Genomic DNA, 20,184 nt, shown 5'->3' with positions numbered 1-20,184 from the left:
TAATGCACAGTTTAAGTTCAATAATGCACATAAAAAATTTTCTTGAAACTAGTTTGTAAAAAACACAATACACTACATACACCTCTACAATGCACCATATACTGCAACATATGCTATTATTCTTTTACATAATGCATTGTATATTTAACAAGACAACATCAGATGAGATAAATCGGGATAAATACGTCCAGCAAGACAAACATGATGCATTACGAACAATTAATGAATAAAACCCTACCCATAACAAACATGATGCATTCAGTCATAACAAATAATGACTTAAGTGTGTTTCTTAACCACCACAGCTAATACCAATAGTAATGCTTAATATTCCGACTATAATGCATATATCTTGGTACATAATGCACAGGCTAAGTTCAATAATGCACATAACAATTTGTCTTACAACTAGTTGGTAAAACACACAATACACTACACACACCTCTAAAATGCACCATATACTGCAACGTATGCTATTATTCTTTTACATAATGCACTACATATTTAAAAAGACAACATCAAATAAAATAAATCGGGTTAAATACGTACAGCAAGACAAACATGATGCATTACGAACAAATAATGAATAAAACCCTACCATAATACAGAATATAAAGCAAATAATGATCATTGTAAATGCACGTTTAATCATTTTCTATCTAATCATCAAACAGATTCCTCTGCAACAAACCAATACAACCAATGACCAATGTTAAAAGCAACATAATGCATACATCATGATACATAATGCACTGTCTAGCCTACAAAATGCACACAGAATTCTTACATACTGTATTCTGCAGCACAATATCTACTCTACATAATGCACAATTTAAAACACGCAATGAATCTCCAAACATATACATAATGCACTAATTCGAACAAACAATATATGTATATACTCTTAAGCACTACACATCTAAATACCCCTAAAATGCATTCTTTACTGCAAGTCATGAAACTAGACATCTAAATAATGCTATGCATATTCATAAAAAGTGAAAACACAGACAAAATTTTAACGAAGCAATTGACCTCAACACATTTACATAACATGGTCCAGTAATCCCCTTTTTACACTGTATAATGAGCAACAAATAGACATGCAAGTAGCAATCCTCACAAACAATAGATACGATATTGAAAAGCACAACCAACGAGTGAAATATACCTGCATCCTGTGATGCTTGAGAGCGCGGACGACCTCTTTTTGGCATATTTGATTTGACATAAACCAAAAAATATAAGATACCTGAATCGAGTCGTGGTTAACTCAACACAATGTCCAGCACTGATAATCAGAGACAACCCTAGACGAATAACTAGGTAATTCTGATTTGCAACAGCCTGGGCATATGCAAAGTTGAATGTTTTACATTTACATACCTGCGAGATTTGTTGAATATTCGACGAAACGCGTCAACGCTTGTCGATTTGTGGCCGATGTAACCACCAGTGGAGTGTAATCGCCGAAATCTGGGGCGGAGGCTGTCAGTTCATCAGCTTTGGCGAACGACTAGGGTTTTAGAGAGTGGAGGGAGTGGGGAGAGTCGAATCTGCTGCTGGAGTAAAGAAGGAGAAAAATGAGGAGTCGGGTGATTGCAAATAGCTTAAAATTCGCGATTGCCAAAAATATGGCGGTTCCATTTTCCCAACTTTACTATATTACCCCCATAATGCACAACGAAAGGTACTATAATGCAACGCGGAAATAATTATTAAGGATTAACGTGGTCCGTTGATTGAAATGATCTAACGGTTATTAGTAAGAAGAGAAAAGGATCTTAGAGTGGAAAAGGAGAATAGTGCTCCCCTATATATATATACATATATATATATATATATATACATATATATATATATATATATATACATATATATATATACATAAATTAAATACTTCATCCGTCCCACTTTAAGTGCAGCATTTACTTTTCGTCACGAGATTTTATGTAGTGTTATTTTGTGAGTAAGGTGGTGAAAATAAAATAAGTGAGATAAAAAAAAGTAGAAAGAGTATTGTTTATATTTTTAGAAATATATTATTTGGAATAGGACCTCCCAAAAATAAAATGTATAATAGAACGGAGTGACTAGTATAGCAGTCTTGAAAGAAAGAAATTGGAGATTCAATTATAAAGTATGATAATTTCTTAGGTATGGGTGTGACATATGTTTATGGGCCAAATGTAATTGCTCACTATTTACGGTTGAGATGGGCCCACAATTCTTACACATAAAAAAATTAGAAAAAGAGCAAAACATGGGCCATGTGACTTCATTTCTGTACACATGCTTTGGTCACACACTCACACACAGAATATACATATAATATTCTTTTTATTGAGTAAATATATATACTACTACTAATACTATCGTTATTTTATATTTAAAAAGCTATTAAAATAAAATCAGCTAAATTTGATATTTAGAATTTTTTTCACTTGTCAGAACTTAGATTAATGAGCCATGACTCATTAATATCTCCTTTTTTATTTGACTTTGCTCTAAGATTAATGAAGTATATTACAAATAACAACTGCCCGAATTTTGTAAAATACTTGTGTTTTTATTTAAAACAAATATCCAGATAATTTCTCCACCATATGTCTATGATAATTGTAAATGATATAAAGATCGATAATTTAGTTTGGGATGGTGTAGTAAATATGCAAGTACATTGTATTATACTAGTACACTTTAAAAAGAGAAAGATGAATAGTGAGTCAACAAAGCGTTTATATTCCATAATATTCAACAATTAATAAAGACCTATGCCAACTTAATAAAAGAATTCATTTCACAAAAACGAATCAAACATGCCAATTGAACAATAAGCAAGCAAGAATAATTGAAGGCCAAATCGTAAAGATATGGACATAGCTAGCTAGGGTTAAGCTTTACAATGAAAAGAATGTAAGTAGGTCCAAACTCTTTATTCACATGGCATTGTACAATATGTGTTGAGTAGAAATTGAAAAATACACTGAATATTGAGATTTCATACATTCATTTATTTCAAATTATAGTACTATGAGATATCATGGATTTTTATAAGAAATAGTCATTTATTTCTACTAGTTGCTTGAAAATTACATGGAGTCGGTACATATATAAATTTCGATTAAAGCATAAGCAGAATCACTGGATTATCATAATGTCAGATATTTATATTGTCTACGTGTAAAATACCTAGGTTCAGTAAAAAAAACCGTTAAGAATTTCTTAATGTAATTAAGGATATTAATTTATATTTTTAAATATAATACAAATGTTTAAAAAAACGTTATTATTGTTAGTGTCCCAACTAAAATTAGAGAACGAAAATTGTAGTGTCCTAAAAATGGTAGTGTTCTTAACTTTGTAACTTAAATTATGTTTTAGTTGTATTATACTTTATGCTAGATTATAAAAAATTTGATAAATATAACCAATTTAACCATGGTCTTATTTTTGTACTCCCTCCGTCCCGGGCTATTCGCTCATTTCCTTTTCGGCTCGGAGATTAAGGAATGAGTGTATAGGAAAGTCAAAAATGACGGCTGTAGGTGAAATTTTTTACTAAAAATGGAAAGAGTGCAAGTAACTTGGGACGCCCAAAAAGGAAATAAGTGCGAGTAGTGCGGGACGGAGGGAGTATTATACTTTGAAAGGATTATGTAGGTTTCCGTTAATGTTGTAACAACCAAAAATTAAAGGCAGTATACCGATTTATTGATTAATTTGTCTAAAGTTTAGCTGATTTTCCCCCAAATTTCTATAATACTCCATAAGTTATACTCCCTAAATAAAACAAGCCCAAATTCATTGTATTTATTGTACAACTGTATACTTAATTTAGGAAGAAATAAATTTATTACAACAATAATTCTTTTAAAAATGCTTGGGGAAGTGTTGCGTATTCAATGCTCTGAATCAAATAATGAAATAAACTCCTTTTCAAATAGATTAATTTTTTGAGATGAGTTCACTGTCCACCTATTTATTTCATAACAGAAAACAACTAATTACATTTATCAAATTCATACTATTAGACACTCAATTTCAAATAGTATTAACATTTCACCTTCTATTTGTTCATTAAATTATATTTTTATACTAGTATATTACTCTTTTTAAATTAAATATAAGTTAAATGTGTTAATTAATGTGTGACTACTTACCATATATAACAAAAATAAAATAAATAATAGAAATCTCGAAATGATAAAATCAGATACTTACTCCTATATTAAATAGCCGACCAAATTTTATTACTGCGTAATGAAAAATAAAACAGTACGAGTATCGAATAAACTCATATAAATAAAAATAGAAAAAGAAGAGAATCACAAAGAAAAGCTGAAGCCGAGAACCACCGCCGGGCCCCACATCATATTTTTACAACTTCTTACTGCTTCCGATCCAAAAATGAATTATTGCGTCACATGACAATAACCACTCGCGGAGCAGCGAGTGGGCGTCACGCGTCGAATGAGAGGCCGCCATGTCGCCTCGGCGCATGGCAGAACGTGTCGTGCCGCGGGCTGCGGCAACGACACTCGGCACGGCATGGGCACGGTTTGGCGACGTTGCAGCCGCCGCGGAATCGTTCCTCCGGAACGGCCTAGGCACCGCAACGACACAGCGTTGCGGGTGCTCTAATCTCTCTGTCACTTGTGCGTTACGCGTTGGACCTTCGATTGTTCTTTCTTTCTTTCTCTCTCTCTCCCCAAAATTATTAGGAATATATAAACACTGTTTTTTTGTCTTTATCGATCCTTTCTTCAACCACCGGTTGGGCATTTGATTTTCTGATCCACACAGCTCACAAACACTAAGATAAATCACTAAGAGAGAGAGACCCTCCATTTCTCGCTGGGGTTTCTCTCTATGAAATAATCAAAGAGAGAAGAAATAAATCAAACCAATCTCTCTCAAAAGATAGCCCACATTTCCTTAATACTGTTGAATTGACACTTTTCCAGTTGATTTAATTTGGAAGAGAGGGAAGAAAAATGACAGTGGGAATCCCGTGTGTTTGTTTCTTTAACGTGTGCAATGTGCGTTGAGCGGCAAACACTCTCTCTTCTTTCTCTCTCTTAGTATTGATTGTGAAGCGGTGCGAATTGGGATACGGAGAGTTTTTTTTTTATTGGGGAAAATTCTTCAATTTGGATGGATACTAAAGGGAGGCTTGTTGCTGGTTCACACAACAGGAATGAGTTTGTGCTCATCAATGCTGATGAGATTGGAAAAGTGAGTGCTCAAAACACATCTGTTTTCTTCATTGTTTTTGGTTTCCTGTTTTGCATTCTCAGTTGTGTTAATTCGTGCTAGTTTTAGGGATTTAAGATTGGATTTCTTTTGTTCTTCATTAATTTCTTGAGGTTGACTTCCTTTTTGGTCTGGATTGTGTGGATTTATTGTTTCGTGATTTTTGGTTTGGGAATTTGAAGCATAATTAGTTTCAATTAAAGTTAATTTAATTGCATTTCAGTTTCATTCTTGCTCTGTTTATTGGCGTTTCCCCTTTTGATGCTTATGAATCTCAGTATTTAGATTTGTAGTTTGAACTAAGCATAATCATTCATAACTTGTTTGATCTGATTCGGGGCGGTGGAATTGATTGATTTGGTGTCGGTAGGTGACTTCTGTGAAAGAGTTGAGCGGGCAGATCTGCCAGATTTGTGGAGATGAGATTGAAGTAACTGTTGATGGTGAGCCGTTTGTTGCCTGCAACGAATGTGCATTCCCTATGTGTAGACCGTGCTATGAATATGAAAGAAGGGAGGGAAATCAAGCTTGTCCTCAGTGCAAAACTCGATACAAGCGCATCAAAGGTAAGGCGACGCCTCCTTCCTGTTGTGTATGCTGCTTCTTTTGAATCTTTGATGATAATTAGGTTGAGCTGCCAAATTCTCAGGGAGTCCTCGAGTTGATGGAGATGAAGATGAAGATGAATTTGATGATTTGGATAATGAGTTCGAGTATAATGGCAATCATCATCAGGTTTCCGAGGCAGCTCTCTCTGGTCGGCATAACATTGGCCGCACTGCTTCTGGTATCACCAATTCCTCAGAGTTGGACGCATCAGCTGTTAACTCGGAGATTCCTCTCCTTACTTATGGTCAAGAGGTAGATTCCAATCCCGAACTGGCTGTTGGCATTTCTTTAGTTTCTGATTCATTTTTTAAGTAAACATTCATCTTGGTGAAGGATGACACGATTTCAGCTGACAAGCACGCGCTCATTGTACCCCCTTTTATGAGTCGTGGAAAACGAGTCCATCCTGCGCCGTATACCGATTCCTCCATGACTCGTAAGTTTTATTTTCTGGTTGCTGTGTAGTTACTTTCTTGTTCTTTATCGGTAGTTAAATGTACCTCCGGCGTTGCAGTGCCACCACGGCCGATGGATCCTAAGAAGGACTTGGCGGTTTATGGTTACGGCACTGTTGCCTGGAAGGAGAGGATGGAGGAATGGAAGAGAAAGCAGAACGAGAAACTTCAAGTTGTTAAGCACCAAGGAGATAAAGGTGGTTTAGATGGAGATGATTTCGAAGATCCTGATCTTCCCAAGTAGGTCACATCTCTCTGTTGCCTTGATGTTTAATAGAACAAATTTTCATCATTTTGTTGAAGTGTGATGGCGCTTGATACAAAGTAAATAAAATCTACTGTACAGAGGGTGTGCTTGAATATATTGTACCATTATTTTATTGCGTATCGTTCCTAATTTTTTGTTAAAATGCTGCAGGATGGATGAGGGCAGGCAACCGCTCTCGAGGAAGCTACCGATACCTTCAAGCAAGATAAATCCGTACAGAATGGTCATTCTGCTTCGGATTGTTATTCTTTGTTTGTTCTTTCACTATAGAATTCTAAACCCTGTCAATGATGCCTACGGGTTATGGCTAACGTCAATTATATGTGAGATATGGTTCGCTGTATCATGGATATTTGACCAGTTCCCAAAGTGGACCCCTATTAAGCGAGAAACATACCTGGATAGGCTCTCACTGAGGTATATACTTCTCACTTTCCGGGTACTCTCAGTACGTGCACTCAAGCGTGTGCAAGTGTCACGTTTCTCGCTGTGGTTGCATTCTGATGTTTGATTTTACTGACAGATATGAGAAAGAAGGAAAACCCTCCGAGCTAGCTTCTGTGGACATATTTGTTAGTACAGTGGATCCATTGAAGGAACCTCCGCTTATTACTGCAAACACAGTTCTGTCGATACTTGCTGTGGATTATCCAATCGACAAGGTTGCGTGCTATGTCTCTGATGATGGTGCCGCCATGCTTACTTTTGAAGCTCTTTCTGAGACTTCCGAGTTTGCCAGGAAATGGGTTCCTTTCTGCAAAAAATTTAAAATTGAGCCTCGGGCTCCTGAATGGTACTTTGCTCAAAAGGTTGACTACTTGAGAGACAAAGTAGAACCAACGTTTGTGAGGGAACGTCGCGCAATGAAGGTGCCACACCGCTCAAAATTTTCCTTTCCTCTGTTATTACATATTGCATCAATTTTGAATTTTAGCTTTACTGACTGATGTTTTAATGCTAATGCAGAGAGAATATGAAGAGTTCAGAGTTCGAATAAATGCTTTGGTCGCCATGGCACAAAAGGTTCCTGAGGAGGGATGGACGATGCAAGATGGAACTCTGTGGCCTGGAAATAACGTCAGAGATCATCCCGGAATGATCCAGGTTGGTGAGCTTGTGCTTTGGCCTTTGCTGATACTCTGCTGTCGTAATATCCGTTGCTTGACTATCAATGTTCTCTCTGCCTGACAGGTTTTCTTAGGTCAAAACGGTGTCCGTGATATAGAAGGGAATGAGTTGCCTCGCCTTATATATGTTTCTCGTGAGAAGAGGCCGGGATACGATCATCATAAGAAAGCTGGTGCTATGAATTCTTTGGTAATTATTCTTCTCTTCACTTTACATCTGTCTGAGATCGATATGTGGCAAATCCATCTAATATATTGTTATCTTGTTTGCTTCCAGATACGAGTGTCAGCTGTTATTTCAAATGCTCCTTACCTACTCAATGTCGATTGTGATCACTATATAAATAACAGCAAGGCCCTTAGGGAAGCTATGTGTTTCATGATGGATCCGCAATCTGGAAAAAAGATATGCTATGTGCAATTTCCTCAAAGATTTGACGGAATTGATAGGCACGATCGATATTCAAATCGGAACGTTGTCTTTTTTGATGTATGTGGGTTTCACACCGGAGGTTATAGTACAAGTCATGAGATTATTAATGAGATTGTAAATGGCTAATACTATCTTACTTGCTAACAGATAAACATGAAGGGGCTTGATGGGATCCAAGGTCCAATATACGTGGGAACTGGATGTGTCTTTAGGAGACAAGCATTGTATGGATACGACGCCCCCAAGAAGGCTAAACCCCCTGGCAAAACATGCAATTGTTGGCCGAAGTTGTGTTGCAATTGCTGCTGTTTTGGATCAAAAAGTAAGGGCAAGAAAGGGAAGTCAAAGGACAGTAAGAAAAAGACTAAAAGCAAGGAACTTTCGACTCAGATTCATGCTCTGGAGAATATTGAGGAAGGAGTTGAAGGTGAGAAAATAAACATTGAAACTTGAAAGAGATACCAATGCTGAATTTCTGATCTAGTTTTACTAGAGATGATGAAGGCTTTATGATTATGTATGTTCATTTTTCTTCTCTATTTTCTGCTGTCAGGAATCGACAGCGAAAAATCATCCCTCATGCCCCAGATCAAGTTTGAGAAGAAATTCGGACAATCACCAGTTTTCATCGCTTCAACACTTCTAGAAAATGGCGGTGAGCCTCATGGAGCGTCGTCTGCATCTCTCTTAAAAGAAGCTATTCATGTCATTAGTTGTGGTTATGAAGATAAAACAGAATGGGGAAAAGAGGTTTGTGATTATGGCATTTAGACAATTACTTCTCTAATACCTTTTGTTGACTTGAAGTATAAGTTCTAACCATTCTATATCACCAGGTGGGATGGATTTATGGTTCCGTCACGGAAGATATCTTGACTGGATTTAAGATGCACTGTCATGGCTGGCGATCAGTGTACTGCATACCAAAAAGACCCGCATTCAAGGGGTCGGCCCCAATCAATCTTTCAGATCGTCTGCACCAGGTTCTACGTTGGGCCTTGGGATCTGTGGAAATTCTGTTGAGTAGGCATTGCCCTATTTGGTATGGGTATGGATGTGGTCTGAAACCACTTGAGAGATTTTCGTACATCAACTCAGTCGTCTATCCATTGACTTCGCTTCCCTTGATTGCTTATTGTACCTTGCCAGCTGTTTGCCTCATAACAGGGAAATTCATCGTTCCCCAGGTGAGTTTCGGTACTTTGAATTGTTTAAAGCTACAATTCTTATCCATTTTGTAAAAATATTGATGGTAACGGCATATTTTACTGTGTGCAGATCAGCAATTATGCCAGTTTAGTTTTCATGGGCCTCTTTATATCAATCGCCGTGACAAGCATACTCGAGATGCAGTGGGGAGGAGTCGGAATTGACGACCTGTGGAGAAACGAGCAGTTTTGGGTTATTGGTGGTTGCTCGTCTCACTTTTTCGCCTTAATCCAAGGTCTGCTCAAAGTTCTGGCTGGTGTGAACACGAACTTCACTGTGACTTCAAAAGCTGCGGACGATGGAGAGTTTTCAGACCTCTACCTCTTCAAGTGGACGTCTCTATTGATCCCTCCCCTGACTTTATTGATCCTTAACATCATCGGAGTCGTGGTCGGGGTCTCAAATGCCATAAACAACGGGTACGAGTCCTGGGGGCCTCTATTTGGCCGGCTGTTCTTTGCCATTTGGGTGATTGTGCATTTATACCCTTTCCTGAAAGGTTTCATGGGGAAACAAGACCGAGTCCCCACGATTATTCTCGTGTGGTCTATTCTTCTGGCGTCCATCTTCTCGTTGCTGTGGGTCCGTATCAACCCGTTTCTGTCAAGAGGCGGAATCGTGCTGGAAGTCTGTGGCTTGGATTGTGACTGATTGTACGCAACTGGTTTCAGTTGGCACATAGAAAAAGCCGCGTGGGATGCGCTAAACACGGAGCAAAGATGATTGATGTCGGGTTTTTGGCTCGAAGCATTTTTGGTATAAGCAACTGGGAAGGCTGCTGCTTTGTAGATGCAAGAAAAGGTGCTCATTTTGTTACCTTATTTATTCTTTGGATTAGTTTGTGCTGTGTCTGTCTTCCTACAAGAAACAACCATGATTTATTATTCCTTCTTAATAAGGAGGTAAATACAGTTGATTTTTTTAAGGAATTGTTGATTGTGATTGCTATTTATGAACTTGATTTTTGTTTTTTTTGTACCTGGATAGATACAGAGATGTATGTCAAAGAAAACAATCTATATTCTTCATTGAGTTTAATGTTGTTGTTAGAAACAGTTTTGAGCTTCATGTTGCTTCAGATGGTTTGCTGTCATGGAAATTGTTACATGAACTTTTATCCAGGAAAATACACCGGTGTAGCCTAAAATATGATTTTGTAATAGTTTTATCCCTATAATTCACCAATCGCCAATGCAGTATTGAAGCCTAATTTTAGACTATTAAGTGATTTCCCGCACTGGCGCTTGAGGCGACATGGACGATGACGCTCGAGGCTAGGCGATGCTCGACTCTAGGCCATCCATGATGACGTCCCTTAACTGTCTCTTTCCTTCACTGTTCAGACCCCATAACACTATTCACGGATTCCATATTTTTATTTTTGTTCATTTTAAAAATTGAACTTGTTGATTGGAAATCATTTGTTCAGGGTTTATGTTTGCCGTTCTTCCTTGGATACATTTCTTCAATCCCGAATGAGGTATTTAAGAATCTCCTAAACATGGAAATTATTAATAATATGAAAATTAGAATAGTAATAAACATTGAAATGATAACAATCTCGTAGAAAAAGTATCTTCAAAACATTCATCTATCTATCTCTATCTAATTCTCGATCTGCATGAATTGTTGAAAGGCGATTGGTGGCCGAGAGGAGAGCCTCTGGTGATGCCCGTGATCCCACAGCGCACTGCGCAGCTGTCTCGTCGGCGGATGCCCTTAGCCTAATAACAAGTTAAATTTAGATTCTAAATTTTGATCTTACCATCATCTAACTCTTTCCGTTTGGACCTATTTAAGATGCTAATCCTAAACACTGCATCATTCCCTATTTCCAATCTCTCTAACAACACAATCTCTGATACTCTGCAACTTAACAACAGCATCAGAAATGCTCACCCTTTCCTTGGCCGAGTCGACCGAGCAAGCTACTCCAACGTTAAGAACCTCAAACAGACACTCTCTGAGCTTATGATTTTCCACGAAGCGTGTGACTCTCATCGGACTTTCCGTTTCTGCTAAAAAAGTGAAGGGTCTACCATCTCCAAAACTCGGTCAGCCAAACAATTGTTGACATAGCTATGAATCCCAAACCCATCTATGAACATTTCATCTGTTGGTCTTTTGCCAGTGAACACCTCCAATCCCGAAGCTGTATACATCACCATGCGCTGTTGGCTCGCCTCCAAACCTGTATTCTGCAATGAAGAAACATGAGTAAAACGTCGAGACAAATTAATAGTTTTATGCCAACGCGGATTGAGCAGTACCTGGAGCAGTGTAGCCAACAGTGCCTCTGATCAGACTGGAGCTCTGCTGATGTGTTGAAGAACTGTCCATAGCTTTAACGAGGAATCTTGCTAGCCCGAAATCACCAACACACCCGACTAAATCGTTGTCTAGAAGGACGTTGCTAGGCTTGATATCACAATGAATAATAGGCGTTGCACATTGCTGGTGCAGATAATCAACTGCACTAGCAACATCTATGGCAATGCTGAGCCTCTCAACTAGGCCTAGTCTCCTGGTTTGTCCTCATCTCTTATCTTCGTGCAGCCAGTCATCGAGGCTGCCATTAGGCATGAACTCATAAACCAAGGCTTTGAAGTCATTCCCCTGCAGATCGAAGCCTGAACTAGCTGTGATCACTTTCACAAGATTCCGATGCCTGACGTTTCTCAACGCCTCACATTCGGCTACAAAGCTTTTCACCGCTCCACGCTGTGAAAGGTTCAACACTTTCACTGCAACAGGCTTCCTATCTTCTCCGAGAGTTCCTCTGTACACTGATCCGTAGCTGCCAACACCGAGCAAGCTCTCTTCAGAAAATCCGTTCGTGGCTTGTGAAAGCGTCTGGTAGGAGACTTGCATCAGAGACTTGTCAAATGGATTAGACGGAGGCGGGGGCTTCCATCTCTTCAGACAACAAAAGACGAGAGCACCACCGAAAATGACAGTTAGTACTACTACTATTGTAGTAGGGATCACTATCTTCAAACTCATCTCTTGTGACGTTTAAGGCTGCATTTTGACAGTCTCAGCTCAGGCACACCTCCACAGAGATTAGGATTCCCTGCTACTGAAACCGCGCTTGCATTCTTGAACACGCCACCTTCAGGCAACACGCCTTCAAGGTCGTTGAACGACAAGTTCAAGGCTAACAAGCTGAACTCTGCCAAGTACTCAGGAACAAGACCATCGAATCTGTTGCGCGAAAGGTCTAAAACTTGAAGCCCCCTCAACGCGCTGAGACTTGAAGGGATGTTTCCTTCAAAGGAGTTCCCTTGTAAGTCGAGGAACTCCAACCTCACACAGCCACCGATACTACTAGGCATGTTGCCTACGAACGATTATTTGAAATATTCAAGTACTCGAGATTCTTGAGGCTTCCAATCTCTGCAGGAAGAGTGCTATTCAGTTGGTTTTGAGAAAGATCAATGCTTCTCAACGAAGGGATGGTTACAACTTCTTTAGGTAAAGAACCGATCAAACTGTTTCGAGTTAGGTTCAGTTCCAACAGCTTCTGGCAATTTCCAATGCTGGATGGTATGAGACCTCCAAAATTGTTGTAGGAAAGATACATATAAATGAGAAGACTCAAATTCCCCAGAGTGGAAGGGATTCTGCTTGAGAATCCGTTGCTAGACAAGTCCAAGAACTGCAGGTTTCGAAGTTTACCAATGCTAGAAGGGATCACACCTAAGAACCTGTTCATGTTGACCCGAAGATCCTGCAGTTCGACATATTTCCCACGTCGTTTGGGACAGTGCCCGAAATCTGATTTTGTCTCAAAAACAGCCTCGAAATGGTAGTGGAAAGGTTCTAAAATGCAGGATGCAGTTCCCCACCAAAACCGTTGCCATCCAGGCCTAAACTAACCAAGTTTGTAGCATTCTTCAACGACGCGACGAAGCTCAAATCCTTTCCTCCTCTTCCCAACATTTTACCGGAAAGGGCCAACACAGTGAGCTTATTCAGCTTCATGAAACTAGGCACTTCCCCTGTCAACTGATTGTATCCCACATGTATATATCTCAGGCTCGTGGCGTTTGACAACGAGGGAGGAATCGAGCCTTCCAACATGTTTATCCCCACGCTGAAGAAATCAAGACTGGGGAAAACAGAGGCCAAGTCAGAGGGCAGAGAGCCTCTGATTTGGTTGGCTGCAAGATCGAAAACCGTGATTTTGGAGAGGTTGAAAACAGAAGGTGGGATGACCCCTGTGATCACATTCTCACCAAACGCAAGAAGCTCCAGCCTCGCGAGGCGGCCTAATGAAGCGGGGAGGCTGCCTGAAAGGTCGTTCAAGCCACAGTATAGTCCTGTGAGAGACGACAGGTTGCCTAAAGTGTCCGGGATGGCGCCACTCAAGGCGTTCCTGATGATGGAGAACAGCTCGAGTTTGGAGAGGGAGCCGAGCTCCAATGGCAAAGCGCCGCGTAATCTGTTGTAGGAGACGACGAGTGAGAGGAGGTTGGTGCAGTTTGCGAGAGTAGGAGGGAGCTCTCCCTGGATCAAGTTGTTGCTGAGGGAGATGTGTTGGATTCTCCTGAGGCGGCCGAGCTTGCCGGCGTAGGAGTTGTTGTTGAGGTTCAAGAGCCTCAGGAAAGTGAGGTTTCCGAGGTGGGGAGTGATCGAGCCGGAGAGGGTGAGGTTGACGAGGTTTAGCCCGGTGACTCTTTGGCGTGTGGTGCTGCACGCGACGCCGCGCCATCTACAGAAGGTGAGGGATGAGTTCCATGAGCTGAGGGAGTTTGAGGGGTCTTTCGTCGCGGCCTCGAACGCGAGGAGGGGCTCGTGATCGGTCTCGTTGCTCGAGAAGCTCGGCGCGAGAGGGAGGAAAGGACTAGAGCAAGAACAAGAAGGTGGTGATTCAACATTATAGGAGAAATATTGCCTTAACTACGTCGTTTCTAGTGTGATTTCATGAAGTGTTTGAAATGGAAAGCGACTTAAGTGAAAACTCAAATCTGACTAAAAAAGCGCGTTTGTTTGACTTGTGTAAATTTGAAAAAGATGGTGTTAAGTCGTTATCCTTTAGAATTGTCGACATGTTTGAAAATATTAGCATAGATAGATCGAGTCCTGAGGAGATTTTTTCCTATTCATTTATAGCCCCTACTCCCTCCGGTAGTCAGTAATTAAGCCCATATTTTATTAATTCATTCTACTTATAATTATTATTAAATTGATATATACTCCTTCTGTCCCATTTTAAGTGGTGCATTTACTTTTCGGCACAAGATTTTATATTGTGTTATTTTATAAATGAAGTGGAGAGAATAAAGTAAGAAAGAAAGAAAAAAATAGAGTCATGTTTCTATACTAGAAAATGTATCAGTTGAAAAGGTTGAAGTTATCCTATCTAATTCTTTTTATAGATCGTTTTTTTATTGATAAAAAAATGAAAAAAAAAAACGATCTTATTGTTTACAAAAAGGTTCGTTGTACAATGAAAAAAGAAAAAAAGAAGGCTTTTTCTTCTATTGGGTTAAGTAAAAAAAATGAATTTGAACTAGCAAGAGTCTCGCGAATCAAAGTCACGGAGCTCTCGTTAGTTCACACATAGTGATATTCATATGTGTTGTATGCTTTTCTATGGTGAATTAAACAAATCTTGAATCATTTTTAGAATAAAAAAATCTTGAATCATATAGTCATAGTTAAACTCCCCTAATCTTAAGGTAGGTCTAGTGGGCTATGAATATTAGTGTTTATAGAGCACAAAGGCCCAAGCCCAATTATAAGATTGGTCCCAGGAATTGAAATCTATTTGTAGAAATTTAATTTAAGATTTGTTCGCTACTTTGTAGAGTTCTCAGTTTTTGCTATTTTTAACTTTTTTAAAAAACTTTTAGTAATTAGGATCGGATGTTTGGATTATTGGAGAAGATGAAGTTCTTTGTTTTGTTTTTATTTTATTTATCAACGATGTATGGATTTTTTCGCATCAGCCTAAAATTGTACTATCATATCATCTTCATATCAATTAATATTGTCCCATAATCTTTCAAGATCATTAAATATTGTCCAAAGATTAAATACTTTAAGTTGTTTCTATTCAGCAGCATTTATATACTCAATCTTGTTCAATTTATCAATCATACACCATCCTAAAATACAAACAAAAAATCACATCCTTATCATATTTGTACCATTCTAAATCGTGAAATAAAGTAAGTATTTGAATAAGATACGCGTGAGTGAATGAGCAAAAACATTTATGCACGCACATTTTGCAACTCCAACTCCCGCCAGGCGCCACCGCCGACTCCTCCCGCTCACCTTCAAGGCCACCACTCCATCCCTTTACCTTCAAGGTCAAAACCAAAATCTGGGCCGGGTTTGACTTAAATCCACTAGATATTAAGATAAATTAATTTACGAAACAAAAAATAATAAACGATGAAATATCTACAACTTTTAGTCAAAGCTAAAAAATGGAACCATTCATACCTGTCCTTATAGCACGCCACTTTAGGGGGAAAAATACAATAAAGATGACACTAACAATTCTATATCATTGTGTGCATGTAAATTATAAGGAGAGATATCAAAAAAAGTCATGGAAAATAAGAACAAAATAGGAAAAGGTAGAAAAAATGAAGCAAAAATACATAAACATTAATCATTCTTCATGTTTGAGTAATTTTAAACAACTTTTTGACTATTGAATATTCCTTTCAACTTTTTGATTTTTTTTTTGTTATTGATTCAACACATGCATGCTATTTAGAATAGTTTAATTTTGATGATTTGTATATTATTCTTAACACACAATTTCAAATGCTAAAACATGACTACTTCCAACCTAATGTGCCACATAATTATTTTATTTAAGTATATACATGAATCTACTTTTCTGACTTGGTATTTCTTTTGGACTTGCCAAGTCGAGAAAAAGAATAAAGAAATTTGTGAATGAGAACGCTTTTTAATTGATCTATCTTTATTATAAATATCGTGGCAAAAAAATCCAGAGGCAATTTAATAAAATTAACTCAAATAGATTGTATTAACAAATAAAAGAGTGAGACAATTACATGTGTGATGTACAGCTCGCAAAAGGAAGAAAAGTACTCCCTGATCATATACTATCAAATTAAAAATGAAACATTTTTTTTAGATTATTCTATTAAAATAAAATACTTTCTAAAATAAAAATAATATCATCTCTATTTTTTTTATCCCTTTTACTTTAGTCATCTCTTCATTAATTTACAAAATAACACTATATAAAATTAATTGTTTTATATTTATTGGGATGGATAAACTAGTGAAGGTTGAGTTGCTTGAATATAATTGATTGGTCAAAATTATTTAAAATAAATACTCTCTCGTCCTATTTTAAGTGACATATTTTACCATTTTATAGATGTCTCACACTAAATAACACATTTTTTAAAATGAAAATGTCACTCTCTACTTTTCGCACTTTTACTTTTATTCTCTCTTTATTTAACTTATAAAACAACCTACGTAAAATTCTATATTAAAAGAAGAAATAGTCCATTTAAAATGGAAGGGAGAAAGTATTATCATACTAAAAAGATAAAGACTAATAATCATCCGGATTGACTTATACTATCTATTCAGTCTACCAACATTCATAAAATTTAATAGTACTCCATATTTATAAAACACAATCTTATCTTATTCATTAAATTAAATATATTTCTAAAATAAAATATTTTATGGGAAGCTTCCTATAAATTGTAGAAACGTGTGCATTGATCTAAACTGACCAGCACGTACGTGTATGACTTTATCCACATCCAAATCACTTCATCGTCATCCTATTTGTACCATTCTTAATCTCCACAAATACTATCCAATATTTAAATTTTATAGGACATACTTCAACTCAAATTCGTCTGCATCGTCTGAATTTTATAAAGTTACGATTACTCTTTCAATCGCAATTAAATCCCATTTTAATTTAAAAAAGTTATACTATATTACTTTTATAATAAATACTCCCTCCGTCCCGGACTACTTGCACTTATTTCCTTTTTGGGCGTCCCAAGTTATTTGCACTCTTTCCATTTTTAGTAAAAATTATCACCTACCGCCGCAATTGTTGACTTTGCTATACACTCATTCCTTAATCTCCGTGCCGAAAAGGAAATGTGCGAGTAGTCTGGGACGGAGGAAGTACATGCTAAATTATTGAAAATTTAAATACATGCTAAATTATTGAAAATTGAATTGTTGATATTCTTAAAATCTTACCTTTGAGAATTCTAGAAAAATCTTTTAAATACTCAAAATAATACTACTATGAAGTCAATTTTAACATGATTTCTCTTATCTCTCACCCGATTTGACACATTCTTGTCTGGTTTGAAAATGTTAGGTTTGCATTGTAAATTTGGATAAATGTTACTACTACTATATAAGTTATAACTATATTCGAAGTCGGTCGACATCGAATAATAATAATAATAATAATAATAATCAAATCAACCAAGAAGATCTTTGTGCCACGCGTGCAGTATTAATTTTAGCACATTTATGTAGAAGCTACTGTTCCGACGACGGCTGTTACCATCCTCTGAATGTAGTCCATTTCATTCTTATATTTTGTTGATTCTTCCCCACCTAAAAACTTAACAATAAAACCCACAAAATAATCCAAATAAAAATAGTACTCCAAATCCACACTTTGTAATTCTAAAGGTGGCGATGCAACATCAAGAACAGTCAGATTACTTGCTTTCAGCTGTGGTGGCGCCGCCGCAATCGGGTTGTATTCAGTCTTCTGAGATGTCGGCGCTGACCTACGTGGACTCTTCTGGTCAGCCGCCGCAACTCTGGTCGTCTTATTCTGGGAATTTTGTCCAAACCTCAATTGATTCTGCCAACTCATCTTCGAGCTCTGCCCGGAAAAGGAGGCATCATCCACAAGATTCTAAATCAGGTTTCTACTTTTGTTAGTTTTATGTTTTATTTTTTTGGAAGCTCAATATGCTCTGTTTTTCAGCTGATTTTTAACATGTTTTTGTTTTTGGTGCGAAAATTCGTAATTTTAAAAATCAGTTGAAAAGTTAATGAAATTATGATAGTTGGAAATCGTAAATGGATGTTACAGACGGTGAGTTAAACAATGTCATTATTCATATATACAAACGACATTGTTTGGTCCTTACGAACAAATTTATAATTTTTCGATGGTTCAAGTTGTGAGATGAAACATAATTTGACTAAACGAAATGATTTTTTTGGCAATTTGCCATTTGTTTTCTTGTTTATTTGTTGGATTTTTGGATTTTTTTTGCTATATGGAGTATTTGATTGTTAGTAGTAGTATACTTCGATTGATCATTCAATTTATATGAATAATGAATAAGAAGCTCATTTACATACGAAAAAATATTTTTGCATGTTTATGGAGAAGTGTTCTTTTATTAAGAAGTATTTTTGCATGTCTATGGAACAGTGTTCTACTATTTCATATTCATATTCTTGTTCTTTAGGTAATTATTCTTAAAAATTTTAACATAAACGTACGAATGTCGTAATATATTTATGATCAACCACCTAATTTTTAGGTAAGGTTAAACTGGATTGTTATTATATACCAAATTAGTTTTAAACTTTAAACACCAAACACATCATTATAAAATAATATAGAGTTCATTATAATTTTATTTGCAGTTCATTATAGAAAATTCAGAAAAACAATGACGTTTTTAAAAAACATAACTAAAATGGTAGGACGTTTTTTTTATATTACAAGAGTAAATGAGGAACCATTACTAATTCCGAACATACCACTTGCAGCTGTGGAAGAAATGCCGCCACCGGGATCCCTGACCGCCTCATATCCGGAAACAGGAGAAAGACGACGGAAATACAGAGGCGTACGCCAACGACCGTGGGGCAAATGGGCCGCCGAGATAAGAGACCCCCAAAAAGCCGCCAGGGTGTGGCTCGGCACCTTCGACACCGCGGAGGGCGCGGCCCGAGCATACGACGAGGCTGCTCTCTGCTTCCGCGGCAGCCGAGCCAAGCTCAACTTCCCGGAATACGCCCAAATCCTCCCCCAACCCACGCAATTCACCACCACATCCGCCCCTCCGCCGACCCCCTCGGCGGCGCCGCCGCAGTCGTTTTTCGAGACTGCCGGTAGAGACTACTTGGAATACTCGGAGCTGCTGGGGAGCTGCGGCGATGTGCAATCGGCGACGCTGTTTGAGAATATGATGTATTCAAATGCTCCTTATTCTTCTTCTGTTTCTTCATCATATCCATTGTTATTCTCTTTCAATCCACAAGGAAGCGATCATCGCATTCAAGAAGAAGGCGTAAGCAGAAGCAGAAGCTTTCCGGCGCCGCCGTGGACGACGGGGTTCTATCCGCCGTCCTCCACCGGATAATATGTATTTTCAATTCTTTTTTTGTTTCTTATAAATTCTTTTTCTCAGTCATAAAAAAGAATATACTTGTTTAATAATGTTAATTAATTTCTCACTTCTGTAATTTTATTCAGTTAATTTTTTTGGAATGTTGAGTTATTATACACGTATAATTCTGGTGGTGAGTATAAATAGTGGTATAGATGTGTATTAGTGTGATGATATGAAGAACTAAACATAGTAGTATTATTTTGAGCTAAAGAAACTAAAAAATGAAATAAAAATTTCAAAGATATTAGACTCGCCAAAAATTGATCAAATTTAATGATTTTTATAATACTTTGTCATTTATTAAATTGATTATGATTTACATTTTAATTCAAAAGTATTTGTATGTCAAGTTTTAATGAAAAAATAAGATATTAGGTGGCAGCCTAATTAGTAGTACAACTAAAAAGCTTAGATTGAG

General features: G+C 37.5%; 3 protein-coding genes across 3 annotated transcripts; 2 read left to right on the top strand and 1 right to left on the bottom strand.

Annotated features, from left to right (window-relative positions):
- Window positions 1-4,250: 4,250 nt before the first annotated feature.
- LOC121807445 (cellulose synthase A catalytic subunit 2 [UDP-forming]-like) lies at window positions 4,251-10,406 on the top strand. The gene is made up of 14 exons (XM_042207679.1): window positions 4,251-5,238; window positions 5,627-5,822; window positions 5,906-6,117; window positions 6,199-6,301; window positions 6,380-6,560; window positions 6,739-7,005; window positions 7,112-7,457; window positions 7,555-7,692; window positions 7,780-7,905; window positions 7,993-8,205; window positions 8,296-8,575; window positions 8,702-8,898; window positions 8,985-9,335; window positions 9,427-10,406. Exons 1-14 carry the CDS (start codon window positions 5,158-5,160, stop codon window positions 10,006-10,008), a joined length of 3,273 nt encoding a protein of 1,090 aa, XP_042063613.1. The 5' UTR covers window positions 4,251-5,157; the 3' UTR covers window positions 10,009-10,406.
- A 567-nt stretch (window positions 10,407-10,973) lies between these two features.
- Window positions 10,974-17,926, bottom strand: LOC121807849 (putative receptor-like protein kinase At3g47110). The gene is made up of 3 exons (XM_042208190.1): window positions 17,906-17,926; window positions 11,628-14,259; window positions 10,974-11,555 (listed from the first exon to the last, which is right to left on the bottom strand). The coding sequence occupies exons 1-2, from the start codon at window positions 17,924-17,926 to the stop codon at window positions 13,180-13,182; spliced, it is 1,101 nt and encodes a 366-aa protein (XP_042064124.1). The 3' UTR covers window positions 10,974-11,555; window positions 11,628-13,179.
- LOC121807168 (ethylene-responsive transcription factor ERF110-like) lies at window positions 17,831-19,937 on the top strand. Its single transcript, XM_042207370.1, has 2 exons — window positions 17,831-18,277; window positions 19,141-19,937. The coding sequence occupies exons 1-2, from the start codon at window positions 18,043-18,045 to the stop codon at window positions 19,734-19,736; spliced, it is 831 nt and encodes a 276-aa protein (XP_042063304.1). The 5' UTR covers window positions 17,831-18,042; the 3' UTR covers window positions 19,737-19,937.
- The last annotated feature ends 247 nt before the right edge of the window (window positions 19,938-20,184 follow it).

This window comes from Salvia splendens, chromosome 6 (genome assembly GCF_004379255.2).
Source record: "Salvia splendens isolate huo1 chromosome 6, SspV2, whole genome shotgun sequence".
Classification (NCBI taxonomy): domain Eukaryota; kingdom Viridiplantae; phylum Streptophyta; class Magnoliopsida; order Lamiales; family Lamiaceae; genus Salvia; species Salvia splendens.
The sequence above is the reverse complement of the archived record's forward strand: the minus strand, read 5'-3'. Positions and strand labels throughout refer to the sequence as shown.

Coding starts and splice junctions, on each gene's coding strand:
- LOC121807168 (XM_042207370.1), top strand. CDS start 18,043: ATGCAACATCAAGAACAGTCAGATTACTTGCTTTCAGCTGTGGTGGCG. Junction 18,278..19,140: donor TCCACAAGATTCTAAATCAG/GTTTCTACTTTT, acceptor TACCACTTGCAG/CTGTGGAAGAAATGCCGCCA.
- LOC121807445 (XM_042207679.1), top strand. CDS start 5,158: ATGGATACTAAAGGGAGGCTTGTTGCTGGTTCACACAACAGGAATGAG. Junction 7,693..7,779: donor ATCATCCCGGAATGATCCAG/GTTGGTGAGCTT, acceptor TCTGCCTGACAG/GTTTTCTTAGGTCAAAACGG. Junction 7,906..7,992: donor CTGGTGCTATGAATTCTTTG/GTAATTATTCTT, acceptor GTTTGCTTCCAG/ATACGAGTGTCAGCTGTTAT.
- LOC121807849 (XM_042208190.1), bottom strand. CDS start 17,926: ATGGACTACATTCAGAGGATG. Junction 14,260..17,905: donor TGGACTACATTCAGAGGATG/GTAACAGCCGTC, acceptor GAAACGACGTAG/TTAAGGCAATATTTCTCCTA.